Source organism: Ischnura elegans, chromosome 2, assembly GCF_921293095.1.
Source record: "Ischnura elegans chromosome 2, ioIscEleg1.1, whole genome shotgun sequence".
NCBI classification, from domain to species: domain Eukaryota; kingdom Metazoa; phylum Arthropoda; class Insecta; order Odonata; family Coenagrionidae; genus Ischnura; species Ischnura elegans.
The window spans coordinates 121,563,861-121,583,790 of NC_060247.1; the positions used below are offsets into that span (position 1 = coordinate 121,563,861).

Here is a 19,930-nt window from a genome sequence, read left to right on the forward strand (position 1 = left end):
ATTAATATCGTTATCTCAAAGGAAACCGATTGATCAGCTATAATCTCAAATACAATGACATGGCAACCGCTGACATCAGATAGACATATTAATTCCAGGGAAGTAATCCCCGAAATATATAATTAGCAAAATATAGTCTTCGAATTCCTGATAACAGAGTTTCAAGATACAATTCGGCGTTTCGCAATTTTTATACTTAAAATTTGCTTATATGAAGCACTCAAGAAAAACTGAATTTATCAATGCTAAAAAAAAAAAAACAAATTCACGCGGCTATCTATAGTCTTTGCGGGTACGACCATATTTTTTACCAAATGTGACACTGGATTAATCTAATTATCATGATTAAGATCGATTTGATTAATTATTTATATCTCAATTACAATGGGACCCATGAAAAGCAGATAAACAGAGTACTTAATGAGAATTAATTCGTGAAATACCTCCACCAAAATGTAATCTTCGATCGCGTGATTACTGAGTTTTAAGATACCGTTCGAAGTTTTGCAATTTCCGTAGATAATTATCTGGGTAAATTTTCGTATATATATATATATATATATGTAAATAATTTGTCTTACTCCTCATTCCTTATTCGTATTTGGTGAACTCACAGTGATAGTTCTACTTCAGACATGAAAACCTTGTTAGTAGCTGTTGTCTTGATCATCTGTGCCCATGTACAGGTATTTACCACATTTTCCTTCTTCTTATAATAGTGTTCATTGAATTTTATGTCAAAATATTATTTGCAGAACCAGACGATCTTTATTATGTTTTTGAATCCCAGCTAAACCCTTACCTGATACTGCAAAGGAAAATAGATTTGCTGCCTAGAATTTGCTAGCAACGATAATTCTTCCATCCATTTTCGCCAATTACTGGTTGATCGAGTTAACTTTCAATCTAGGCCAGCAAATAGTCAATGTAAATCATCTGCAAATGGACACAAGTTTTCCTTTGTCCTTGTTGGACCAACAAATGGATACAAATATGCACAGAGCAGAAGACTTGAATATATAATAGAAAAATCTATCATAAACGTTTTTTATATGAAATACTAACATTCTTTTCCAATCAATTTATTTTACTAACGACGCTTTTTGTTTTCTAACATAGCATAGTCAATACTTGAATAATGAAACTAAATTTGTAAATCGTTTAATAAATGCAGAGGATAATTTTGTCTATGTCGTGTAATAACAATTATAAGAATTTTCACCAAATCCTGCCTCGATGCATACATTATATTCAACTCCAAAGACTTCGATGCCACATTTATAAGCGTCTAAAAAGGGATTTGATATTCTCTTCACAGGCATTTGACGTTCAACGACTTCGTTCTATCGACAGACAATCGGAAGCGGTATACGCAAAGAAAAACATCCGGTTGAGGGGACTGGAGCATGGTAAAGCCTACTTTATAATTTTATATTTCATCCCCCATAATACCTCAAACCTTGCACCAATCGTGGTGAAATGTGCGTTTGAATTCTGATAATCGTAAAACCTTCAGTATTGAACTTAGAGGAAAATAGCTTTAAAAGGTATTTATTTATTTATTAGGTGACATGCAGCACGAATTTTCAGGAAGCAAGGCTGTATTCATAAATGGTATTGCAAACCAAACATTGGTTAAGAGCAAACCTCCATTCCTTACTATATCAAGTTAGTTATCTTACCTCCCTAAGGTAATCGTATCCTTCTTGATCTGTCCTATACAAGTGGAACGAAACCCTTGGGGCGGGCTCGCGGGTTACACTCCTAGGGCAGGGTCTATAAGCGCGAGCTTTTCACCTCTGCGCCCAGAAGGGGGGAGGACAGAAAGGAAAAAAGGATTGGAGGCATCGCCGCGATGAGAGCCCGACGATACCTCCAGGGAAAGGACGGGGGAGGAAGGGCGGGGACGAGGAGTCCCGCACCGTCACAAAGGCGGGCGGGCCCTACTATTAGCGAAACCAAGCAATACGCTATATATTCTACCAATTCTAGTAGATTTTCCTATAAGGAAGAAAAATATATCGATCGAATCGGTAGATATCTGTCCTATACAGGGGCGCAGCTAGGAATTAAGGCTAGGGGGATTTCAGGCGCAAAACACTGGGGTGTCTGAGGGTGTGGAATACTCGCCAGGGTAAGCGGGTGGTGCTGAGACCCTCCTCTAGAAAATTTTTCAGATAAATGGTTAAAAATGGTAAGTTTTACGGCCTTCTGAGGGATATTTTTTTATTGATATTTACACTTTTCTATAAGTAATATTAATCCAATTAAGTGAAATGTATTAAACTTAAAAATTTTCTTAGCTCTGGGGTGGGGGAGGGGGTTATCCCCCAAAATCCCCCCTCGCTGCGCCACTGGTCCTATAGATACTTGTCCCAAGGTATTCCTCTGAGGACTTTTCCATGAACTTTTACTTCCTTTTCGTTTCCCACGTAACTGCTGCCCACCGTAAGAATTTTATAAAACTCCTTTATCAATTTAACTCCTCTTTCAGCAGTATCATTTTCAATAATCAAAATTTAGATTTGAAGAACAAATCACTGCTATTAATTCCATTTTGGCTATAAATAGAGATAAATATAGCATTCAAGGCTATATTGCCGAAGTCTAACGTTTATCTAGAGAATTTTATGCTTTAACGACGGGTGAGAATAATCAACAAATATCGAGATATGCAACCCGCAAGCCACCCAAATTGTCTGACTGGGGTGGCGCGCGTTCACTCTCGGTGCGATATCTCGGGAACCAAAGGACCGAAATGAAAGAAATTTGAGGTGATACTCTGGAGTGGTCTAACAAGTCGTTGTAGAAGACAAAAAAGGGATATAATAATCCGAGAATGACATCATCTTCATTTATGTCCGGAAAACACCCAAAAATACCAAAATTTCAAACCTTTAAGCGTGATGCGGCACGTGCTCTCGTGATATCCACGATAAAAACTTCAAATGTTACAAGGTGTCCCTCTACGACCCATAGTGAGTGCAATAGACACTCCATCTCATAAACTCGCCTAATATTTGGCCCATCAACTCTTACCGTTCTCCGGTCAGACGTCTACGCATGTGAAGAAATCCGCTCACTTCATTGAGATTATAAAAAAGGCCAAAATAAGCAAGGATGATATTTTAGTAAGTTTCGATGTAGTATCTCTCTTCACAAACATCCCAATTGGTGAAGCCGTGGAGATAATCAAGACATTCACAAGTGACGGCCTGCCAGAAGACATCCCAAAGATGGTGGAATTTTTCCTGAGAAACTCCTACTTCACGTGGAACGGAAGATTTTACAGGCAAATAAATGGTGCTGCAATAGGGTCCCCACTCTCCCCGGTAATCGCCAATCTTTTCATGGAAGATTTTGAACGGAAAGCCTTGCAGTCCTTCAACAAAAAGCTAAAACTCTGTGTGAGGTACGTAGATGACACATTTGTGATATGGCCCCACGGAAAAGATGAACTTCAGAAGTTCTTGCACCACCTGAAAGCACAAAATGCTGCCATAACATTTACCATGGAGACGGAAACGGACAACCGCCTACCTTTTCTAGACGTACTGGTCGAGAAGAAAGGAGATGGGACTTGGGGGCACTCCGTTTTTCGTAAAAAGACCCGCACGGACCGATATCTCCATGCAGACTCCCATCACCACCCACAACAGAAATTCGGAGTAATTAAAACATTGTTCCACCGAGCATGCTCCCTCTTAGACGCTGCCTCCATCGAAAAAGAAAAGCGACATTTAATGGAAACTTTCCAGATGAACAGCTTCCGATGAGAAAATATCTTGAAGATTTTCCACGAAATGGAACGTAAGCAGTCGCTGATGGCCCCCGAAAAGGATTAATGAAGAGAGCCCTACTACAGAAAAGTCGAGAGCTCACGCTATCCTACCTTACGTCGCCGGTACCACGGAAAAGATCGCGAGAGCCCTCCAGTAACACAACATCATGACCAGATTCAAATGCGTCACCAAGATGTCGAATATCCTCGTCAACACGAAAGAACACCACCCTAAAGACATTGTGGAGGAGTATACCAGATTAAATGCAGCTGCGGTGATTCCTACATCGGCCAAACATCACGAGCACTGAAATGCCGAGTCCAAGAGCACAGAAGGGCCGTAAAAAATAGAAATTTCACCCAGTCAGCGGTGGCGGAACACCAATGGAGTGGACCGACACACAATATTGACTTTGACAACGCGACTCTATTGAACAAAGAAGGCCGCTACTACCCGAGAATAATAAGGGAGGCAGTTGAAATCGCCAAAACAACAAAGAACTTAAACCGTGAAGGCGGCTACAATCTCGACAGCACGTGGAAAAGGGTCTTCAAAGATCCTGACCAATCAGGGCATACCTCCACAAAAAAGGCGGCAAACGGGGTGTATATAATGAATAACTTTCTACATAAAGGCCTTCTATTCAAACTCAATCAACTAAAATTCCCCCTTCCTGACATTATATTCATTAATACCTTCTCAAAAGGCAATTCTTAGTCGCCGAAACCAAACCTCATTCATCCCTAAGGCCAATGGAGGCAGGTGTTCCGCAAGGATCGATACTTAGTCCGCTGCTATACACACTATACGTAAACGACATGCCACACACATCAAACACTTCACTACACATGTACGCTGATGACACCGCTATAGCAGCGACGTCACGGCGGGGAGACACCAACATAAACAAACTCAACACTCACTTAAAGACTCATCAACAAATGGACAAATACATGGAAAATAAAAATCAACGCCACCAAAAGTACACATATAAACTTTTCACAAAGACGCAAATTTACACCACAGACATCACCCTTCATAAACAAAACTCGAATACCAAGAGCGCCCACCCACAAATTCCTAGGAGCTCTGCTAGACGAAAAGCTGTCCTACAAACCTCACTTACGCTACTGTACCGGCAAGGCTGTAGGAGTTAGACAGGCAATTGCCGCACTATGCTCCAAAACCTCACCTTTCTCCCACAACAGCAGAGTCAAACTGTACACATCCACCATTAGACCCACCCTTCTATACGGCTGCGAGATATTTGCACTATCGCAAACTATAAGACGTAAATTGGAAATATTCCAAAAGCAAATCCCTACGCCTACTCCTTAACCTAACCAGATTTGTCCAAATAGCAGACGTGCTGACAACACGCAAGCTTCCCAACGTAAATCAGTTTATTTCTAAACTAGCAAACAACTTCAAGTCCAGGCTCGGGGCAACCCAAAACACATCACTCACAGACATATGGGATTATGATCCAGCAATCCCCACAACATACAAACTGCCTCAACAAATAACTCGGCTATGAGTATATCCTATGTCTTCCTTTCTTGTAGATATAGTCACTATCGTTAAAAGGTATTATAAATGTCTCAATGTAAGAAGGTATTACAATTGTCTATTTCCTAGTACAAAGTGTTCAAATAAAAATTAACGTAAAAAAATGTTTAAAAAAACAAATGAAAAAACGATCAAAAAAGAAATGATAAAAAATGAAAATAAAGCATACAAAAATGATTTAAAAAATAATAAAATACTTAAAAAGAATGGAAAAAAAATAATAGCAATAACAAAAAAATTATATCAAAAAAAAGAAATATGTACATCAAAAGAATAAAAAAAACATGTAATCAATCAAAAAATACATATTATTCAAAGAAACGAATAATGGAAAATAAATATTAAAATAATAAATATAATGTATCATTAATACTATTGCCAAATTGTAAATATATTAATACTCCAATGTAAACTTTATTCCAAACGTAATCAAACATATTGTCAATTTAACGAATTTAAAAAAATATATATAATATCCTAAAATTAATATGAATATTTGAAACAAAACAATACACCCACAAAATAAACAAATGCGCAAAAAAATCGTACAAATATTATCTGGCTGGTTAGGGTGAACTGGTTTCGCCGGGACAGCGGGAACGCGCCTGCGGCGCATCACTTAATGCGTGAGCATCGACACTTCAGTGGACCTGAGGAAGCCAAACTGGAACGTTGGCGAAATATTGTCTTACAAAATGGATACACGCGGAATAATACCCGGAAAAATCACTAAATATCATCATAATCTCCGCGGAAGGCTACTGGGAATGATTAAGATTTCATACCAAAACTGGCAAATTGCACCAACTATAACTTTGCGTCTCCCATCCAAAGGGCATTGGCAAGACGTGTTCGGTTGGACAATCTTTGCCTTTGGTTCTCACATCCAATATTTTAGTTCTCACATCGTATCATTCTTGATGGCGCATACAAACCTCCCCGCCAAAAAGGGTTTAGGGTGTAACATCCAAACCTGTTCTCTCAGTGCTTTGTTCTTTTTCGCATTGTATTCCTGAAACACTTATTCAGTTTTATTCATGGAGTACTGTACATAGTCCAATGTCTGCGAATCATAGCATGGCTATTTATTCTCCATTCATCTTGATTCCTTGATCTAATAAATGCAATGTTTTGAGGCGTTACTTGATGGAACTCCTTAATGACCGGTTTCTATACAGCGTATCAACTTCTGGCCAGAAGGTGAAACCCGTCGATTGTGAATAAATTATAATGGAACTAGTAGAGTTTTATTGTTTCCTGACAGCCTTGTTCTTAAAATGTCACTCATCGCTTCCTACATATTTTGATAAGTGCAAGTGATAGGCAAGACAACAGCTAGGAAGTTTGGGGCTGGTTTCGTCTAAGGAGAGAGTTCATTCAGAAGGCCATCAATTTAGATAAATAATTTAGGTGAAATAGATTTCTCGGGATTTCTCTCGACATTTTTCGGGTTTCCTACCGGTTGAGAGTGCCCATTTTATTTATTATTTTATCCTTGCGTAAGGGTCTTCCTATTGGATGGCGCCGATTTTCGGCCTCCGATGACTTCATAGTTTTCAGCATTGGCCCCCAAGTATCGCTCAACGCGAGACTGCTGTTGTTATTGTAATAACGGCATTTTGGGGAAAATCGTTGTATTTTAATTTGTTTTTTTTTTAAATATCCAGGAAAGATGCTATTTATAGTTTTGGGAAGGAAAACACGCGTGTAATATTGATACGGATTGGCTACTTTTAGCCGGGTATCATAATTAGCTCTTAGAATAAAAATGAAAAAACAGGGTACGCAATTCATTTTCCATTATTGTTTACTTTTTCCCCTGCCTGAAACTTATTTATCCAGTTAATTTACACGGTAGAACATTTTAGCACTTACAAAATCAAAAAAATCCAAATGTCCAAAATCAACGTGGTTTACTAACCAATAGTATAACTATGAGTATATATTCATACACACTGATTAAAAATTGTGCCTTTGCTATCAGCATTCTAATATGTGTATTATCATATTTCAGGGCACGAAAAAGCCCAGCCAAAGATTGCTGGTGGTTTTACAGCTACATTGGGGCAAATTCCATTCCAGGTTTCTGTGGACTCTGATGCGTCAGTATTCTGTGGAGGCGTAATCATTCATCCTTCATATGTGGTAACAGCGGCTCAATGTGCAGTAGGGTGAGTCGAATTTTGTGAAAATGTCAAGAAGAAATTACTTGAAAAGGGTTGATTCCCGTAGTAGCATCGATTTTGCCGTAGAGGCAATTCTAACCTTGGAGATAATTTACCAGGCAGCGTTGCTATAACTCCTCATATATCTTACAGTATTATATAGAATACATACGAATGACTTAAAGTTTGACGATAGCCCCAGTTTTCGTAGGTAAGTGAGATAATCGCAAATTTAGATGAAACTGTGGCACTCAAAAAATGAAGAAAGACCACTAGGCCATATAAAAAACAATCCTGACCATTTAACCAATCACATTGCCTTACTGAAGCTGTCAGAGGAGTTCCACTTAAATGGTATTTTTTACTTATTTGACGTGTACGCTCACAGATAACAATTCCAAGGCAGGGTATATACGAGATAAGAAAAAACTTATAAACAGATTGTATCAAACCAAATACGAGTTTCAGAGTAGCACAAAATTATCGTGTAAATTCGATTTTTTTACTGCATTCAGTGAGGATATTGCTTTCTATAAATTTGGAATTCATGGCAGCGATTTCATTTGAAAATTTTATTTCACTTGTGAATTTTTCAGGGGGAAGCTGTTCACCATCTACGCGGGCGTTGTAAAGCTTCGCGGGGATGAGAGCTCGCGAGTTGTTGTACAATCTGTAGAGGCCATTATTCACGATGGATTCGATCCAAACGCAGTAGCCAATGATATTGCCTTGCTGAAGCTGTCACAGCAACTCCATTTTAATGGTATGTATAAGTAGTAACTTTATAAAGTTAATAACTACGAAAGCTGAGAGATTTATTTACGCAAACCAGGTTCCTGAGATCCCATTGCAATTGTACCGAGGGTCATCGGACTAACTAGTTCAGGAACCTGGACAGCGTAGCCCGGAAAGACAAAGGTCAGTGGTTCGATTCCCGATCCAGGGGAATTTTTCCTCACAGCAATTTATTTGAGTAAATTATCTCATTATCCACGGAGGATATGATTCAGAGAACTATCCAATGATATTGCCTTTCTGAAGCTGTCAGAGAAACTCCGCTTTAATGGTATGTATAAGAAGTAGATAACTCCGAAAACTGAGTAATTCTTATATATGTGTGATTTCCAAAATACTCGCTTTTTCTTAACTATACAAATTAACACCTACTCTATGCAATTATCTACTATAAAGGTATCTTAAGTTTAAAGACAACAATTGTGTAATTGTGAGCCATTTAAATAATAATTACATATGAAATCAACAATTTGAGGCGAGATTTTAAGGAAAACGACGACGTAATACGAAATATGCAAAGGATGTAGTATATGTCCACTTTAATATTGACTCAAACTTTACTGTTATATGTATGAATGCATCGAAACTAGTTCACGATTATTATTCGTCGTATCATTCGTCATATGCTAAATCCCGTGGTATGGAACGTTGTCGCAAGATAGTTTTCAACCGTTAGTTGATGAAAGGAACTTTACCATTCAAAAAATTTTCATCTCTTTCCAGACTACATTTCTCCGGCTCTGCTTCCAACAAATGACGATACATACGTCAACGAACCAGCGTGGCTTAGTGGATGGGGTTCTTCTTATGCGGGTAAGTCTATTCCTCGTTCTACGAGGGTCGTTCAATAGTCCTTAGAATCTCAGAGAAATTGCTCTCTTAGTGTAAAAAAATATTGTCAACCAGAAAGCAGCATACGTGACAAGTCAATTGTTAAAGTGTCAACCGTATCCATACTTTCATTGCTCTTCCCGATTGCAGTGAACAACTTTAATTTGTTTTTAAAAATAGATAAAAGAGGATTTCGTGCGATGATCAAACACTCGTTCGTGAAAGAGTTAACTCTGAAAAGGAAATCAAAACCAGCAGGGCTATTCAGTAACTGTTTACGCGGTCGCGAAGACGAAAGATTTCGTGACGGGATCGCGAAAATCACATTGTTGCTATTCTGTAAGCCATTTCGAACATTCCGCCACGTAAGTTTCGTGCTTCAGTTTACGCGACGAGAGTTGTCAACGAAAACTCAGTTAGGCTCAGTCAACCCATTCAGGCTGTGCTTCCTTTTTCTTAGGAACGGTAGTAAGAAAGTGATATTTTTAGGTGTGCTGATGACTTTAGTTGCTGCAAATTTGCTACCTATATAATATTATAGCGTGATTGGTTTTTAAGAATCCAAAATTATGAGGTATAAACTCCTTCACTTGACTTTGTACATAATTTAAAAATTCCCAAGGTATCTCTTAAATTGAAACCACTACAAAATGAAGAATTTGAATTTATTCAATAAAAATATGAACTTAATGTCACTTCTATTCTAAAAAGTTAAGTGTACTTATATACGTTAGCGACAAATGTTGAGACGCATTTCGTCAGTACCATAACTCTTAAATGTTAATGCCAGGATACAAATTGTGAACATTGAAGTCAGGGTTGCAACGTAACGATAGGCAGTCCGTTGTAAATAGATTCTTATTTTTATCTATTTTGAGGGGTTTAGTTCTTCACCTTATTTTCCGTCTTCTTAGCACCCTGTTACCAGCTCTTATCCCGTAAAGTTATCCTTTCTTATCTACAGTCTTCCAATAATTAAGCAAACTATTTTTAGGACATCGCTTGCGGTCATAGGCGGATCCAGGGGGGGGGGGGGCACGGGGGCACGTGCCCCCCCCAGACCCTCAAAAATATGCAAGATTTTTAATACGGTCCCATTATCATTGCGTTCGTTTTGTATTACGAGGTATCCTTGTGCCCCTCCCAGAACAAAATCCTGGATAAAGCCTTGCTTGTGCCCCTCCCAGAAAAAAATCCTGGATCCGCCCCTGCTTGCGGTTGATAATAATTTTCAAAACATTTTACCACACTCATGAGGACTGTTTACATTACTATTTTCATTGCCTATAACTAATTATCCGGCCAATTCTGCGATAAACGATATGACGAAACTGACTACTTCAATTCAAATACTTGTATTATCATTAAAATGGGTCCATCAAAGCAAAGGCATACCTAAAATCTGGCATAAGCAAATGCATAATAACGCCAAATTCCTCTCATTTACAAGTTTTTATCCCAATTACTCACTGTAATCTTAGGTGGTTAATCGCATACATATTTCCAACGCACTCACCTTCAACATTAATATACACGTTGAGCTCTCACTTATATTTAAAAGTGTACAACATACTTTTCATTAATCAACGTTATAATTCATAATAGCATTGCATTTACCAGCTGAATCTCGCTCTATTTTTGTTTGTCGAGGACAATTGCATGCCGATTTTCTCTGATTGGCTCGCAGTGACGTATTGCAGGAAAACTTCGGGTATCTTCGACTTCCCCACTACCGCGGAGGGGAAGGCACGAAAATGTTTTCGTGAAGCCTTCTGAATAGCAAATTACGCGTCTTCGAATGTTTACGCGGCGTAACCACGTAAAACGGAATCTTTCGTCTTCGCGACCGCGTAAAGAGTTACTGAATAGCCCTGCAGGTTGCATTAAGTTTATCGCACATCTATGTTTGTGTTGCAACTCTTTGGGTTAATTTTGGTTGGGGTGGAACATCGCGAAAAAATGCGATTAAAAATATGCACTTTTGGCCATTTGGCTCTATGCTCTTGCCCTCCATAACACCCCTTTTTATATATTATAGTATTCTACCGATTAAGGCGCCCACCACAGGAACAGAATTGTATGTGTACTGGTGCCGAAAATGGTTTCAGGGCCTCCAAAAACCGCCGGAATTCCACAATATAGATTAAGAAAATGAGCTCGATTTGAGTTTTCCCCGCGTTGTATCTACGCACAAATGCTGTCTCATTTGTGGATATACCGCTACAAATTACCTCCATCCTGTTACCGTAGAAGCTAGATTGCAGGTGAAAGAAGGTTGATCATTCCTTTCAAAAATGTGGTGTGTAAGGATTATCTACATGATAAGCGGTTTTTACCTTTCACTAACTAATCACTAACCACTTTCCGTATCTATTGCATGATTATTTCCTTGCATGTATCTAAAATTAGTCTATTTGTGGACAAAGTGGCATATTTATCTAACCGCAGTTTGACGGTGAAACATTGTGACTTGAATTTTCCAGACAACTGATTGTCCGCGAACTTTTACTGGTTTGCCTTGGGACCAAGTAATTGAGTAACGTCGACGAGAAATTCGGATGTTAGGTCAGTTAGTCAAGGGCTGATAGTTTTTCTGCTCAAGCTTCAAACCGGACACATGAACAGTACTAGTTCCCCTTTGTAACCATTCCCTATTTTTACCCTTGATGGATTATGCTTCATATGCCCGGACCTTTTTTGGCCAATCAAAAATGATGCCGATTCTCTAAAATCAATCTTGCAATCGGCATATCCAATGAAAAGTTTCATGAAAAAGTGTGACATTTTGGATTCTGGATAGAGGCTTTCGGGATGTTGTGTCATATTTAGAAGATGATTTAGAGTTCAGTGTGCTGATGCCGAAGTTGAAAGGCAAGCGAGCTCAGTTAACGACTTAAGAATTGAATCAATTGTGATTCGTGGCTAAATTAAGACGGGTAGGTAATTTTTATTTAGAATATACTTACAGCAAATGGCATCGTATGAGGCAGCATATTGACATATTGCTGTGATTGTGGTAATGGAAATAGAAGAATACGGTGTTGCGCTCATATAGCAACATACTGTTAGATTTTTTTTATTTGTATGCCAACTGGAAAAAAGTTGAAACCCATTATTTTTTTTTATTTCAGCAAACAGCTATAATTAACTTATGATTAAATCCCAATGGTTTAGCATAGGTGAAGTAATTTCAATAAATTTATATCTGATAAGGAGGATATTGAGGAAGTTCAATAAATTATCATGGTGCGTTTATTACGGTAAAATCAAACCAATTCTAACGTTTGAAAGGAGTGACGGAGGGGGTAGTAGGCCGGGAAATTCTTTTTAGCATACTCGGGTGTTTTCAAGGGCAGAGAAGCCATTTTCGGAACCAGTATACATACAATTCTGATCCTGTGGAGGGCGCCTTAATCGGTATAATACTATAATATATCAAAAGGGGTGTTATGGAGGGCCAGAGCATTGAGGCAAATGGCCAAAATCGCCTATTTTCAATCGCATTTTTTTGCGATGTTCCACCACCTAAAAATTATTTTTTCAATACGTCAGCCGAAAGGTTTTAAAAAACACCTCCATAAAACGTTTTTTCTTTTTGGCCCTCGCAAACATATTTTATAAAAACATGCGTTAGAAATTTTCAAATGAACGCAATATCATCTTGTTCCGCTCAAAGTTCTTGAAAACAATTGGAAATCTGCTCCATTAAATAAGGTTTCAACTGCCGCAAACAACATAAAAAAATATGCCTTTTTGACCGAGATATTAAAAAAAGAGTGAAAATCGTATTTTCGATCTAGCCGGCCCTGGTGGGCCTCTAGCAGGTTGGAAATGTGGGGAGGTTTGCCCAATTTGATCCTAAATTGCATACCCCAAGTACGGGAAAAATCCCGGAGGGGGGACTTTTCACCCTCTTTATCCGGCTGTGCCCTTTAAAATAAGGTCTTGCGGCTGAAAAACGAATCGAAGGCAGTGATAGACGAAACGAAGTGCGTTAATATGTAAGACCACAGGCTTATCGCAGTGCGCAATTTCTTTAATTTTGCACGATAATTTTGGTGTGAAAAAAACCTCGTCAAGATCGCTGCCACATTTGGCCACAGTCAGTGGCGTAACTATGGGGTGGGGGGGGGAAAGAGGGGATATTTCCCCCCACCCCAAAGCCTTAGAGAAATCAAAAAAATATTCCAAAATCTTGTCTGGATTTGATTTATAAAATCTGCACCTGCTTAAAGTTAAAATTTAAGTGCCAAAATAATGTAAAATGCATTTTCAGGCATTTTTTTTCAAATATTTTCTCGAACTCCCCGTTTCCTGCGGGTAGTAACCCCCACTAACCCCACTCACCCCCCTAAAGCCCTCTCATCCCCCATAAAGCCCTCTTATCTCCCCCAAAGAATTTTCCTAGTTACGCCACTGGTCACAGTGTAGAATAAATGAAATCGTGTCGTCAACGCTGAGGCTGTTTTGGCGCCTTTCAGCCGCAATCCTCAGGATTTTCCGCGTCGATACACAACTTTTGATGAAGTATGGGCTCATCCCTACACTTCAAAGACAAAATAACCGGTGAAAAATGTAATTTTTAAGATGAAAGTGCTCCGAAACAGGCGAAAATGGTGAAATGGGCCGTTAGGGTCATGGTAACGATATTTTGTGATGCATGCAGAATAATCCACATCGATTACGGGGTAAAGGAAAAAACGATAACAAAAACAGTATTATAAATTGCTATTGGACCGGTTAATGACAGAAATCAAGAAAAGCGTCCTTATTTGGAGCAGAAAACGTTCTTTCTTCAGCAAGACAATGTACGGTTTCATCTGTTTAGTTACAATAGCCAAAATTACGGAATTAAAGTTTCAATCATTAAAAAATTCAGCGCATTTACTACATTTTATCTCCAATAACTTTTTACTATTTCAAAATTTGAATAAATAGCTTACAGGCAAAGTTTTATGTCTAAAGAAGAGGTCATTACCCAAATTATTGCCTATTTTGAGGCTTTCTAAAAGCTCTACTTTTTTGACGGCTTAAAATTGTTGTAAAAACGCGTGAAAAAATTTATAGAGCTAGAAGGAGAGTAAATTGGAAATACTAATTAAAAAATACACAATATAATTTTTTTATACCTTTTTCGAATGTAAGGTTAATTTCGTTAGATGAGTAAATTATTCAGGAACTAGAGCGAGCTATCAGCAATAAGAATACATTAAATTTCGAACATAAAAATTGTTTCTAAAGCTTAAATTTCATGGAAAAATCTACAACAATGGAGTAAATATATTTTTCAGGGGAACATGTATATCATAGCGGAGTAACGGACATATTGAGCGACAATAGTTTCGGCAGCAGTTCATTACCGCCAGTTAGCCACGCTAATCAGTACTAAAGAATGCGACATTACAACCATCCAAGTAGTCCTCCACCTTTAAGCTTAGCGAATTCATATTAAATGCACCCTGATTTCCTGCATCGGTAACGAATGATAATAAATAGAATTAAGATATTCAGTTTGAATGTAAAGTGATTAAATTATATTTTATAGGTGGATCAGAATCTGAGGTACTGCAGTATGCTCCTGTGACTGTAATATCCAATGATGATTGCAGAAGTGTCTACGGAAGCAGTATTACAGACGGCATTATTTGCACACGCGGTGATTCGGGTCAAGGAGGATGCGATGTAAGAACATCAATTTTACCTTCAAAATTTTGCAATGGAATAAAAATGTAATTGCAGTAAAGCCTACCTTACAAGGTAGGAAAGTCTTAGAGAGATCCTTCCATTTTTTTGTTTTTATATATTTTAATATATTTCTGGGCAGGGGGGTAATGCAGGGCTGCTGCCTTTCACCCACCCTATTTAATATATAGAGGAGATGGTCATCAAAACCATGAAAAGTTAAAAAGGGATAGTGATAGGAGGACATGAGATAAAATTCATCAGGTTGTCCGAGGACATGGGGATTCTTGCCGACTACAAACGGGCACTTCAAAGAATAATACGATTCAGAGGAAGGAATGAAATAAAATGATGTGGACACGAAAGTTATGAGAGTAAATGATGGCGGAAACGTGAATGCTGTGATCAATGAGGAAAAGATACAGTAAGTCAGAAGGAAGATAGATATTTAGGAAGCGTGCCGACTGAAGACTGGAGGAGTGAGAGAGATAAAGACGAGAATAGCTATGGTAAAGATAGCATTTAATAAGAAGAGAAGAAGGTACTATGTAGCAGTATGAATTTAGGGACGAGGAAGATAATAGTGAAATGCTACGAGTTGAGTGTTGCGTTATATGGATGTTAAACGCGGACCTTGGGAAGAAGAGATAGGAAAAGGAACAACGCTTTTGAAATGTTGGTGTGGAAAATATGAGAGAGAGTGAAGTGGGTCCCTGAAGTGAGGAATAAGAAGGTGCTGGGGAGAGTTGGAGAGGAAAGGACATTATTAAAAACTGTAATGAAGAGAAAGAGCAATTGGATCTGGCATATTTTAAGAGGGAAGGGGATTTTAAATACAGCAATCGAGGGAAAAGTGGAAAGAGAAAAGAAAAGAGGAGGAAGAAGGCTGAAGATAGCAGTCGCATTAAGGTAATGAAGAAGCTATAGGGAAACCACAATGGAGGTCTCAGACAGAATGAGGTGGACACCACTTTGGTGTTTGGGACCTGCCAGCGAAGGGCAATTGATGATGATATTTTAAAATTGTCAAACCAGAACATTACTTCGCTTTTTTATTTACACAGATATATAGGAGACAATTATTTTTAAATATTTACGTTTTAAGGGCATGTAATGAAACAATAAAAGGATCTGTTTTATTTTTTGTGTACATTTGAAATATTTTTCCTTCTCAGATAGAATTTTTTTTCCTTTCTACTTTAGGGTGATGGTGGTGGACCACTTTATAAGGATTTCAACAGAGAAGGTCCCAATCTTTTGATTGGATTATTATCATTTGGGAACGCGAAGGGATGTGACGTTGGACCAGATGGTTACACGAGAGTAAGTTACCACAGAGAATGGATTCTAAGCCATGTGAACTGAATAACATGAAGTTTGAGGCTATACACGTTGAAACTGTATGATTCAGTGAAATAAACAAGCTTTGTATATTCCACAGACTTTTCGCAATTGGTATTTTTCAAACCTACCATTTGATTCCATATGTAATACCTCTAGAGAAAATTTCCCTTGACCGAGAATCGATCCAAAGACCGACTTTCATAGTTCGGCTAAGCTTAGCATGGCTCGGATCCCCAGTTCGGCTTTTCTGGCCACAGCGCACACCACTTCGCTGTCCAGGTTCCCTCATTGGTGGAGCAACTTTACCGAGGCATACGATGCTAGATGTCAAAAATAAAAGGTAAATGGTTCGATTTCCGGTGCTGGTGAATTTTCTTCCATAGCAATCAATGTGACCCTAATCAGTCTTTATTTATGAGTTCAAGAAAATAAAAATTATTCATATCTTGACGTCAAATGTGCACTCAAAAAAAGGATTGGATGAGACATCCAGTTTTAATTGGATAAGTGAAAGTTGGATGCAGTATCCACTGCAACAGACACGGCAGCCAAAGCGATTAGGTGGTATATCTAATTAAATTGGACAATCATAACTTGGTTGTAGTGTCCAAGTGTTGGTCCCCACACCAATCTCGAACATATCCCTCATCCAATAGTTGGATCCCACAGCCAACTCGATGGATAAGGCGACTATTATCGCTTGTGCGTCAGTCATCACTATAGCGACGGTCTCCCAAACAGTTCTTATAAGAAACAACTCGTAAGTGAACATGTTTGGCGTGCTTTGTGGTAAGTAAATAGCTTTTAAGTTTGCTCTTGCAAGTGAGAAAATATTGCCATTCAATGCCAATTTTAATACTTTTCTTATATCTTAGAGCACTTTAATACGAGAAGATGACCAAGCTAAGGATTTTCTTGATGCTTTGGGCCTGGACCTTCTCCAGGAAAAATTTACCGGTAAGCTTGCCTATTGTGTTTCGTTATTATGCGTAACTCTTATTTTATTTCACCATTCAAGATTTTATCTTGGGGGTTGATATTATCCTTAGGTTGGATATTGTATTTTTCAGCCCATACGTTTTTCCGAAAATACTTCCGGTCAATTTTAATGACTACATATGAACTATACATTTCGTTACTAAATAGATGAATGCATTTTAACTTAATACATGTGTATTACAACATCACTTTTACTGAATGAAATGTTTGTATTCTCATTTAATCCATTGATGAAAAGTTTCAAGTAGTTTTCCATTAGATTTCAATTTCAATTGGATTGGATTGCAATTTCATGCACACCGGATAACCTGAGTTCCACTGTACAAGTATAAATGCAGATACTTATGCACTAATTATGCGAAGGACACTAACCTAAATGCATATAATATCAAAGTGTAAAAGCAGACACTAGCTTTTTCCAGAGACCTCTTTATTCATTTCATATCACAATTTCTTTTTCTCCTCTCCTTCCTTCCAGGTCATATTTAAATGGCTTCCCTCTCAACAATTCCCTCTCTCTTTTCAACGACTCATTGGCAACAATCCAAACATAAACATCAAATAAATAATAGAAATCAAAACATAAACATAATATCAAACGTTACAATGCGTATGAACTGCAATGTAGAGCTGTGTATCACGAAATTTAGAACTCAAATCGATGACATATAGACCTATAACAATAGTATCCATATTGCAAGGTGTAACATACCACAGAATTTTTAAAATAATTTTTCTCCTGATCTAGCTATTCTTGATGTTTACATGTCAAGAAGTTACGGCTGATTTATGTACTGTATAAATAGCTTAAGTTATGAGTAGGAAGTAGCTTCCTTTTCATGTAAAACGTTGGTAACTAATTGCAAAAGAGTATAACGAATAATCATAAAGGCAAGTTTAATTATGTAAATTTTTTATATACTTATTCCAGTACCTTAGTGGAAGATTGTGAGGTGTTGATGGACACTGTGAACTTATAGGAAAATTCCCCGTGAGTTTGTGTCAGCTTGCCTTGAGGTGCCTTGGGTGAAGAGGAAGTTCACTCGTTACCGAAGTGGAAAATGTGTTGCAGTTGGTTTCGACGATTTCAGCCTTCCTGAATTTGGAAAAGTGGACAGAATAATTTCCAACGAAAATGATTGAGTGTTTCGTCTACGAAGCTTTGTACACCTTGGATTTCGACAAATTTTTGATGTTTATGAAGTTCTTGAAACCATTATAGTAAACTCCATCAATGTCGAAAACTTAAAATCTTTTCAGCCAGTAATTTATGTGAGAATGCCGGACTATAGCAGCAGAATTGTATGCAGCCTTCAGATATTGTGTAAAAAAAAATTTTCAACTGAAAGTTTGTTTCTTCTTAAAATGTTGCTTCATTTTTTAATAAATACGTTTTATAAAAGACCACTGCTTTCTTATATCATTTAACCTATTTGCATTATCTATGGCATTCAATTCCACATGATAGTGATCCGAGGTGAGGAAGTCTTCAAGGTAACAAGTCGCAGTGAAAATTATGAACCCCAAAATTTACTGGAAATAAATATTTTATTTAAAAAATGCATTTTCTAACTCTAATGTTCGTCGGAAGTGGCGGAAATATACCACGAAAGGATAATGTTACTTTCAAATGGTGACACTATTAATATTAATATCCATTGAAATATTACCCATTCATTAAACGCTACGGCAACAATTTTGCAAGGTTGTGGCATCCAATATAGATTTACAGAAGACCCAACGACGCTGGCTGCGGTATCCAAAGAGTTGGTTGTCACAACCATCTCTTATACAGCCATTTAAAATGGCTTCCTCATCCAACTAAATAGATGAGGCCATAGCAACCATTAAAATTGGATGTGGGATCCAACTTTTGGATACCGCAACCAATTTTTTCTTTCATTGTAACAGTTAAAAAATATACATTTTCAGACTATTAGTGCAATGGAGCGCACAATATTTTCAGTGAGTTCATCTTAAGCCAAAACAAACAAACTGGATGGTTTGCCCACGCGAGAGTATGCCACGTATAACTGTCCATGTGAAAAACACGGTGTACCCAAATCAAAGCCGCAAACAGATATCGTTTGGCCTTGAGACTTTTTGACTGTCATTGCGTATGCCAATCTATTGGGAAAATGAAGCCTTTTGAATTCCATTGGTACATCTGTCGAAATTATATTAGGAATTCGTGGTGGTAAAGCATGTTTTCCTTAGCACTTATCATTCAAAATGATCGACAACGTTTTTCAAAAATTTTAGTGGCTTAACGCGTGCCATGGCAGAGCCGTAGTGGGTTCAAATTACGAAGCATATTTAACTGGAGATCCAACTTTGTTGTAAACGGTGCGATGGCCTGCCTGGAAAATCCAATTAATTCAAAAACCCAGGTGGATAATTTAAAGCTTCGCTGGTATCGCAAACTGTATCGATAGAAGAGATATCAAACACATAAACAATACCGACGGTCCAAGGGGAAATAAACCAAAAACGATAAAAATTCAGCTTTTTTTGATGTTTTCTTTAATCACCGCAAATTACTTTCATTCCTCTCCAGGGCCTCGTAGGCCCTGGAGAGGAATGAAAAATAGTTTACAACATATTCTCAGTTATATTGAACATGCACACAAAATTTCATAGGAATCGCTTCAGCCGTTTCGGAGGAGTTTGGAAACAAAAAACCGTGGCACAAGAATTTTATGTATTTAAGAGATTTTGTAAGGACTGTGTCGTTGTTCCTAAGTGAAACACTTTTCTTTCTAT

The 19,930-nt window shown here is 38.0% G+C and overlaps 1 protein-coding gene across 1 annotated transcript; it reads left to right on the plus strand.

Moving 5' to 3' along the window:
- The first annotated feature begins 578 nt into the window (after nt 1-578).
- LOC124154535 (brachyurin-like) lies at nt 579-16,266 on the plus strand. The gene is made up of 7 exons (XM_046528336.1): nt 579-686; nt 1,319-1,409; nt 7,366-7,522; nt 8,113-8,279; nt 9,035-9,124; nt 14,688-14,824; nt 16,028-16,266. Exons 1-7 carry the CDS (start codon nt 636-638, stop codon nt 16,187-16,189), a joined length of 855 nt encoding a protein of 284 aa, XP_046384292.1. The 5' UTR covers nt 579-635; the 3' UTR covers nt 16,190-16,266.
- Nucleotides 16,267-19,930: the final 3,664 nt, after the last annotated feature.